Source organism: Toxotes jaculatrix, chromosome 15 (genome assembly GCF_017976425.1).
Source record: "Toxotes jaculatrix isolate fToxJac2 chromosome 15, fToxJac2.pri, whole genome shotgun sequence".
Taxonomy (NCBI): Eukaryota; Metazoa; Chordata; class Actinopteri; family Toxotidae; genus Toxotes; species Toxotes jaculatrix.
Genome location: NC_054408.1, coordinates 24,995,032 through 25,003,153, shown reverse-complemented (window position 1 = coordinate 25,003,153; position 8,122 = coordinate 24,995,032). Strand labels below are relative to the sequence as shown.

Sequence of the window (8,122 nt, the reverse complement as noted above, 5' to 3'; positions counted from 1 at the left end):
CCTCAGGTCTGCACACTCAGTCTTCGGCTTGTTAAATTCTGACTCACGGGTCTTGAGTTTAAGGGTCAGATGTTCCATGGTTTCTTTGAGATGGCTGTTTTGTCTCTTGGACTCATCTAAGGCAGCTTCTTTGTCTTTGAGCTTGGACAGATGTTCTTCATTTTTGCCCTTTAAGCTCTTGTTCTGTTTAGTCAACTGTTTTACAAGTTCTTCTAAAGCTGAAATATTGTATTCTGCATTTTTCAGTTAAAGGGCACCATTAACATGCATTTCTTTAGCCTTTTTTTCTTCTTTATCTTTGAGGGCTTTCTTTAGACCTGAGTCCTCTTTAGTCTGTAGTCAATCCTGTGCCCGGATGTTTGTCAGTTCTTTTGGAGTGCTCTCCAATTGTAGCAGGATGAAATGTTTCGCCTTGCATCTCCCAGTGCGGCTTTGCACCGTTTTGTTCACCTCAGTCTTCGTTAGCCTATCACCACATGAGGGCACTCTATAAAAGGGTGCTGTGGCCATCTTGACCCTCTCTTGCTCCTGGCTCCAAGGCCCACTTCCTGGTCGCCCGCTTTCTTCCGCCTTGTCGTCGCTGGCGCAGACGCCAAACGGCCGGTCCTCCACCGACGTGCGCGGCTCGTGTTAGAGATCCTCATCTCACCTCTGAGCTTTGGTCTGGATCTCATGGTCCCCACACAGACTGCTTTTAGGGGAAGGGGCTCCCTCCTCTCTGTCCTCACACTGATTCATGATGCTGAATTCACATCCACATCAGCTCACACACACTTTCTACCTTCATCTGGAGAGAAAACACAAATCATTTATCTGCACATCAACTGAAATCATCCTCTCCATCATTTGTCCTGTAGAAATATCAGCGGCTCCTCCACTGATTGGCTCTTCTTTCCTCCTTCGTATCTTTCACACACAATTCAGAGACGACCATTTCCATTCACTGACACACAGATGGACTGAGATCCACTGATTTTATGTGACAATCTGTTTGTCTGCAGTCTTTCTGTAGAGAATGACTTGATGAAACAAGCTGCAGGTGATTATTCCACACAAAAAAACTGAGACTCACTTCATTTCTCCTCAATATTATTCCAGTGGCCTTTTTAGTTGAGGCCTCTGGCACTTTCCTGCCTTTTATAATAGTAACGTCGTCGTAGTAACTATATGAAGCAGCAACAACCAAAACCAAACCAAACAGCAGAGACACAGATAGACATCAATAAAAACAGCAAATATGTCCTGACAGACAGTTTTTCTGTTTCTGTCTCAGTCTACACAACTAAACACCACAGCGCAGTATAAAAAAACACAATAAAACACTACAAAATCCGAAAAACTCGAACATCAGATAATTCAGGCAACGACAGGAAGCCTTGACGAGTAAAACATTAAAAGTCATTTATATGGCTTATTATACTCAACATGGAACAAGGGGGCACAAAAAAATACATTTTAAGTACAAAAACAAATACCCATCTCAAATTCACAAAAAAAATCCAATCTCTGATTGGATGTATAATATTTGTACATTTTTAACTATTTTCAGTGAAACAACATAGAGAAGCTTAGAGATTAACACAAGAAAATATAAATGAAAATGTGTAAAACAGAAATAATAAATCAGCATCCATGTAACAGTTTTTGCTCGTCTTTAGTGTAGATTGGCATTAAGACAAACCAAATACCTCAGGTTTGAGGTGTTGATCCTGTGTGAGCTGTGTCTGCTACCCCGACCCCTCCCCCTCCTGCTCAGTGCGGACACACTCCGACTTCAAAGATCCGGGTCTAAGAGTCGTTTCGTTCGCGACTGACACATCATTAGTGCCAGTACTGGCAACTCTCTTCTACGGAAAGTCGCTGGGTGTTTTTTGAGAAAGAGTCGCTAAAGGGTCTGAAAGGTCCCTAAGCTGGCAGTAGTGGACAAAGCGATTGTCTGAGGCGCTTACTCTTTGTTAAGTCTTCATTCACTATTTTGGTGTTTTCTTTATTTTTTCTTTTTTTTTTTTTTTTTGGTATGTGTTCCTTCATATAAACCAGGGGTATTCAATTAAAATTTTAAGAGGTCCAGTGAGAGAAAATTTCTTCAAGTGAAGGTCCGGAACATCATAATGTCAAACATTATGAATTAGTGAGATATATTTATATTTATATTTATATATATAGAAGTAGCCTCATAGTTGTATCAACATCTGCAACTAACTTAAACAAAGCACAATTCAAAAATATTTATTGTCACTTAAGTTGTGAAGTATATATGTGTATGTTGAACTATACATATGATAATAATAATGTTTTTCTCTCATTGGGTTAAGGCTGCATTTGAAAATAAAATAGAAAAAATGAATAAAACATTTGAAAAATTGTGCAAAATAAATAATAAAGTGATTAATTTTAGAAAAATAAAATACCAGCAGCTTGAGTTTCCTTTTTTCTTTGTAAACTGTCTCAACAAATTTTTACAATAAATGAATATAACACATCTTAACAACTGACCAGTTTTACAGTTTCTCTTTCTTCCCCTCTTATATCTTATACCCCCACTTTCTGTTGTTCAGTGAGAGAACTGAGCTAAAACTTCTCCTGCCAGGACTTTAAATCTGGGCTGGAATGGTGTCAGGGCCATTGTCTCTCCCTGTCTCCCGCTCACTCGCCTCTCTGTCTTCTCTTGCTGTCTCCCGCTCAGTCGTCTCTCTGTCTTCTCTTCCTGTCTCCGGCTCACTTGTCTATAAATGTCATCTCCCTGTATCGCTAACTTCCCTTTCCACCGGTCGCTCACCTCTCATCTCTCTCATCTCTGTATTCAGAGTCGCGCTTTCACTCTCAAATTTGATTGGCTGAGCAGCGTCACGTGGTATGCTTATCTCGCATGCAATTGGTCTGTAAGGTCCGCTAAACAGATACCGTGAAGACTAGAAAAGCTGTGCCGGTTAAAACATTAGCGCCGCGTCGTGATGAATCCCTCAATAATTTATTGATTGAAGATCTGGGTCCGCATAGGACGGCGTCTGGGTCCGGACCCGGACCGCGATCCGCCTGTTAGTGACCTCTGCCACGTTTATTAAAAGTTCTTAGGTGATGGATGTCTCATAAGCGCTGCTGCTACTACTCGCTTTATTACAGCTCTCTGCACACACCCTACACTCCGTGTATTCTTCAGCTCCTGTTACACGGCGATCTCTTATCATTTATTCATCATTACGCTCCCGATTTCTGCAGCCGTGATTGGTTACAACCTTCACGCCACCCAATGAATGACCGTCAGTTTTCGAGTTAGCCAATGGCGTTGAGGGGATGGCGTGTTGTCGGAGCACGGGGTCGACCTGTTAGCACAGCAGCTGCATGATGAAAGGAGCAGTAGATTCTGCCCCCTCAGACTCTGTAGAGGCGTGTGCCTGCTGAACGGCGAGCTTGCTTTGTGGGATCCTTAACTAAATATGGCTGACCTCCAGGTGGGTGTGAAATTAGTTAGCAGCATTTAGGCATTGAACAGCAAGTTCATATTCCGCCGTGTCCCGTTAAACGAGCGGTAGAGGAAGCCATTGGCGTTAAGTCTTGCTAACCAAAATGAAATAGAGGCTCGGGCCTTGCTTCCTGAGCTAAAGCGGACACATGGAAACTGAAGGTAATTTTTACGGGTACGCGGATGTACGGTAAGGGCTCGGACTGTTAGTGTGTGAAGTTGTGTGGTGAAACTTAAAATTCACCTTTGTTCTTCATTCCGCGGGGTCACGTGTGCACCGAGTGCAGTTTATGCCCAGTGTTAACAAAATGTGCTCCCTCCTCCTCGGTGCTGGCAGGTGGACTTTGAACGGGTGAGCTGTGAAGAGCTCAGATTCAGTAAGAGTTAGAATTTTTTTTATGAAATTTAGGAAGGAAACTTCCTAAATTTCCATGTCCAGCCTGTCACAGTCAGACACACTGCCACATCTGACAGCTGACCAGCACGAGTTTGGAGGAGTATTAAAATTAAAATGGTGCCAGAGTTCAGATTTATCTCCCTGACCTTTCACCTATATCCACCCAGGTTCTGTTTTTGTGTAACTGAGTTTTTTTCATAGGTTTCTTTTTTTCTTTTTCTTTTTTTTTTTTTTAATATTTGGATTCAAACACCAGCAGCATACTTTGCACAGTGTGGTTAGTTTTCCAGTACGGGTTGTTGTAGTTCATGAGGTGTTTTCAGTAAATTCCCAATTACCCAACCTCGTCCTCCCCTCTGGCCCACTTGGCACAGAGTGGCACAGCTTGTGGGGCTTTGTTGTGTGTGGAGGGGTCTGAGTGAATCAATGTGCTTATTGTATTTGTAGGACTTTGCCTCTTCTCAGTTACACTACATTCATCTCTAGATTCACAGTCTCATTGGACAGATTTGAGGGATGTTTCAGGCTGTGCTGGAGTTCAGCCCCGGATCAGCTTGTGTGCAGGTTCTCATACTAGTTTAAAGTTCAACACACTAACCAATTATCTCTGTCTTATCAAACTCTGGAGGTGAAGGAATGAACATTATCTCAATACAGGCTCATGTTAGCCTGTTAAAAGCATGACATATGTTAGCAGAGGTGGTTAAAATTAAAACTACTACTCAAAAGTTTGTTTTCAACAAAGTAAGACAGCAGTGTTGTTAATGTAGTTGTTAATAAAGTTGTCGTCTCCTTTTCAGGCTAAATTTGATACAGCAGCAGCTGAGGTGAAGCAGCTGAAGGCGAAGCCCACAGATGAAGAGATGCTGCAGACCTACTCCCTGTTCAAGCAGGCCACCGTAGGTGACGTCAACACAGGTGAGACAGCACTTACTGCCTCCTGCCACAAACGCAGTGTGGTACTCACAGCTCAGTGTCACCACTGTCATATGTGCTGCACAGCACCATGTCAGTGATTTCTTGGTTCTTTTGGTCAGCTGTCAGTTGTTCATTTCTTTGACCTTAGTTTACAGTTTGAGAAATGTCACCATCACATGCTCTGACAGTCCCTAAATTCTGACTCTTGTGCACCTGAAAAACATGTGCTGGAAAGCAAACTATGTTGCTATGATGACCAGAACCCAAGAGCTGTCCTCACCAGTTTGTTATATAATATTATCTTATCTTATCTTATTTTCACTTTATTTAATTGTTAATTGTTTAAATTTCACAGTGTTTATATATTTCTGCTCTAATGTTTATTTTTATTTTCTCTAATGTTATATTTATTTCTCTACTCTAATGTTTATATTATTGCCCTTATGTTTAGATTTCATTCTTGTTCACGTCTTGCTCTGAATGGCTTAAACTGGGACCTGAGTACTAATTTCGTACCATAACATGTAAATGTCCTGGTATGACAATAAAGTTCCTTGATCCTTGATATTATACTTAGTAAGATGATGATGGTGATACAGTGATTTTTGGCATTTATTGAAACTTAAATATGTAAATGCATTTTTTTATGTGGCCTGATTTTTATTTATTTATTTGGTGAACCATTATTACACATCTACTGGGAGGGATTAAAATACCTGCACCACCCTTGGCCAGTACATAAGGCACCCACTTTAAAAACCACTGATTTAAAGGCATCTGCCTTGTTATTTAGTAACCAGCCGTCTAGAGGCTTTTTAATCTCAAATCCATTACACCTCCAGTACAGCTGGAGTCTTCTAACTTGTTTCATTTACTTTGTCTTTGTCTTTCCTGTCTCTGCAGCTCGCCCTGGGATGTTCGATTTCACCGGGAAGGCTAAATGGGATGCCTGGGAGAAGCAGAAAGGTATATGTTCTGTCCTGTGGATGGTTAAAAAAAACAAAAACAAAACATCACTGCTATGTTGATGTAGCCACAGCAAAACCTCGACATCCAGTCCATTTGTGTGCATGTTGTCACATCAGTTTAAAGTACAACCACCACACCAACCATCTGTTTCTTATCAGAGACCCTGGAGATGTGAGTACCAAGTCCACTACCATACCTTTACTCTCAGATTCTTAAGTATTAGGACGGTGACAGGGTTTGCGTATTTGTGCCTGTGTACACCACCACAGTGGATTTGAAATGAAGCCATTCATATGTGATTGAAGTGTGGACTTTCAGCTTTTATTCAAGCAGCTGTTTTATACGTAGTCCCTCATTTTCAGAGGGGTCAGATGTAATGGACAGACTAACATAATTTGCCAGGCCTTTACTGCAGCTGCCTTCAGGTGCTGCCTGTGTGGGTCTTCCTGCCTTCAGGTTTGTCTTCAGTAAGTGAAGGGCACGCTCAGTTGAGTTGAGGTCAGATGACTGACTTGGCCATTGAAGAATACTCCATCTCTTTGCTTTCACAGTGTGTTTTGGCTCCTTATGCGTTTGTACTGTGAAGCACTTCAGGATTCATCCTGTGACTTCTGTCAGCAGTCATATCATCTAGAAACACCATCAGGCCCTGATATTGATCCATTAGATGTACTTGTGGCTTCCATTAGTTTATGGTGTTAGGGACTGAAGTTAATATATATTTTTATTAAATTTAAACAAAACTGACGAGCACAAATGTGTTTGAGAAGCTTAAACTTGCTTTCACTCAAAAGTGAAACAACAAAATTGAGGTACTGTCCCACATCAGTTCAAAAAGTAAGGCATATAAATCACAGTGTAATAAAATATAAAATATATTCAAGATGAACTATACAGTGTATAGAGTAGGCTATATAAAGTGTGAAGTGTTGACATTGTTTATTGCACCTGGCAATAAAGGTCCACCTTATTGTGTTGCTGAATTAGAGACTACTTTTGTGCACTGTTTTTTTTTTTTTCTTGAATTATTTCACAATTGAAATACGTTGAATATAGAAAATTTGAGAGCAAAAAACAAATTCTCATTGCTGCTCACTCTGAAAGTCATCATTGAATAGTGCACAGGCACACTTGAAAATGACTCAGTGGCTTAAAAACTAGACCATTTCCCAACAATATGAATGTGATTTTAGTCATTTGTGGTCATCACAGTTTGATTTTTTTTTTTTCTCAGAAATTGCACACTGAACACTCCTCTTTGTCTCCATCTGGTGGTTAACAAATGCCACTGTGCCAGCTTTTATTTTGAAAGTAGCAGGAAAGATCATATAGGATGACCATTCACTTCCAGGTCAAAAGAGGTGAAGCTCTGCTCTCAGTCTGAGTTTGCAGTGCAAGGATTCAGACTGTTTCAAAGTAAACGTGAGCAGCTTTTATAATCACAGGTTTGAGAATCCTGGTTACTCACATACATGGAGTTGCACAGTCCCACTTACATGTATAAATCAACTGTTGTGTTCATGACTCTGTCCTTCCTCGTACACAGAGCAGCATCTTTTAGAACAGAAATAGCTCCAGTTTGCTTTATGCTCTCTCAAACCGCCTCAACTCTCAGAATCTCAAAATCAGAAACCTGTAGGGGAAAACACAAACAGCCCACACTGACCAGTTTATTTTTATGTATTTACTTAAATACATTTAGATTTTTTTCATTAACAGGAAAGAGCAAAGAGGATGCCATGAACGAGTACATCAGCCTGGTGGAACAGCTGAAGGAAAAATATGGAATCTAACGTTATACGATGACCACAGACCGGCTGGGCCAACAGCTGGATGGACTGAGAGCACGCCGGCTGAGGCCACCACCACTCGTCCCCCATCCCGATGCAGTGAAACGCCTTTAAATCCAAGGAGTGTGTCCTTAAACAACGCCTGAACACCTACTGGGTTGCCGTGGTCCCAGTGAGATTAAGCTGGCTTGAATAACCACTTATACCATCATGTTTTAGTTGTTTTCAAACACGGATCTGCACAGAATCCTGCCATTTCAAAATAAAATCCTTTTTCTCTAAGTGCTTTGATTTTCTGATGTAGATTCACACACACAATGTCTGTGCATCGTGTCAAACTGAGACTGAGAGGGATTTACTGGATGGTTACTGGCTGACTAAATTCATCTATTCTCACTGTCTTGGTGTAGTGTGTACTACATTTTAGGAACCTCAAATGAATTCAAACAGAACTGTGTGTCACTATCTCAGCTGATCACAGGCAGTGACCTTTAGTGTACATTTACATAATAAGATATTAGAGGTCAACCGAGAACAAATCCACTATGTCCAGTAGACCTGTTCACTGTCAGTGTACATGGCAGC

The 8,122-nt window shown here is 41.1% G+C and overlaps 1 protein-coding gene across 1 annotated transcript; it reads left to right on the top strand.

Moving 5' to 3' along the window:
- The first annotated feature begins 3,302 nt into the window (after positions 1-3,302).
- On the top strand, positions 3,303-7,819 carry dbi (diazepam binding inhibitor (GABA receptor modulator, acyl-CoA binding protein)). The gene is made up of 4 exons (XM_041056888.1): positions 3,303-3,452; positions 4,661-4,778; positions 5,682-5,744; positions 7,467-7,819. Exons 1-4 carry the CDS (start codon positions 3,438-3,440, stop codon positions 7,538-7,540), a joined length of 270 nt encoding a protein of 89 aa, XP_040912822.1. The 5' UTR covers positions 3,303-3,437; the 3' UTR covers positions 7,541-7,819.
- The last annotated feature ends 303 nt before the right edge of the window (positions 7,820-8,122 follow it).

What these genes read in the sequence shown, in the direction of transcription:
- dbi (XM_041056888.1), top strand. An exon ending in CGTAGGTGACGTCAACACAG is followed by an intron (nt 4,779 to 5,681) that starts GTGAGACAGCAC and finishes CTGTCTCTGCAG; the next exon opens with CTCGCCCTGGGATGTTCGAT. An exon ending in TGCCTGGGAGAAGCAGAAAG is followed by an intron (nt 5,745 to 7,466) that starts GTATATGTTCTG and finishes TTTCATTAACAG; the next exon opens with GAAAGAGCAAAGAGGATGCC.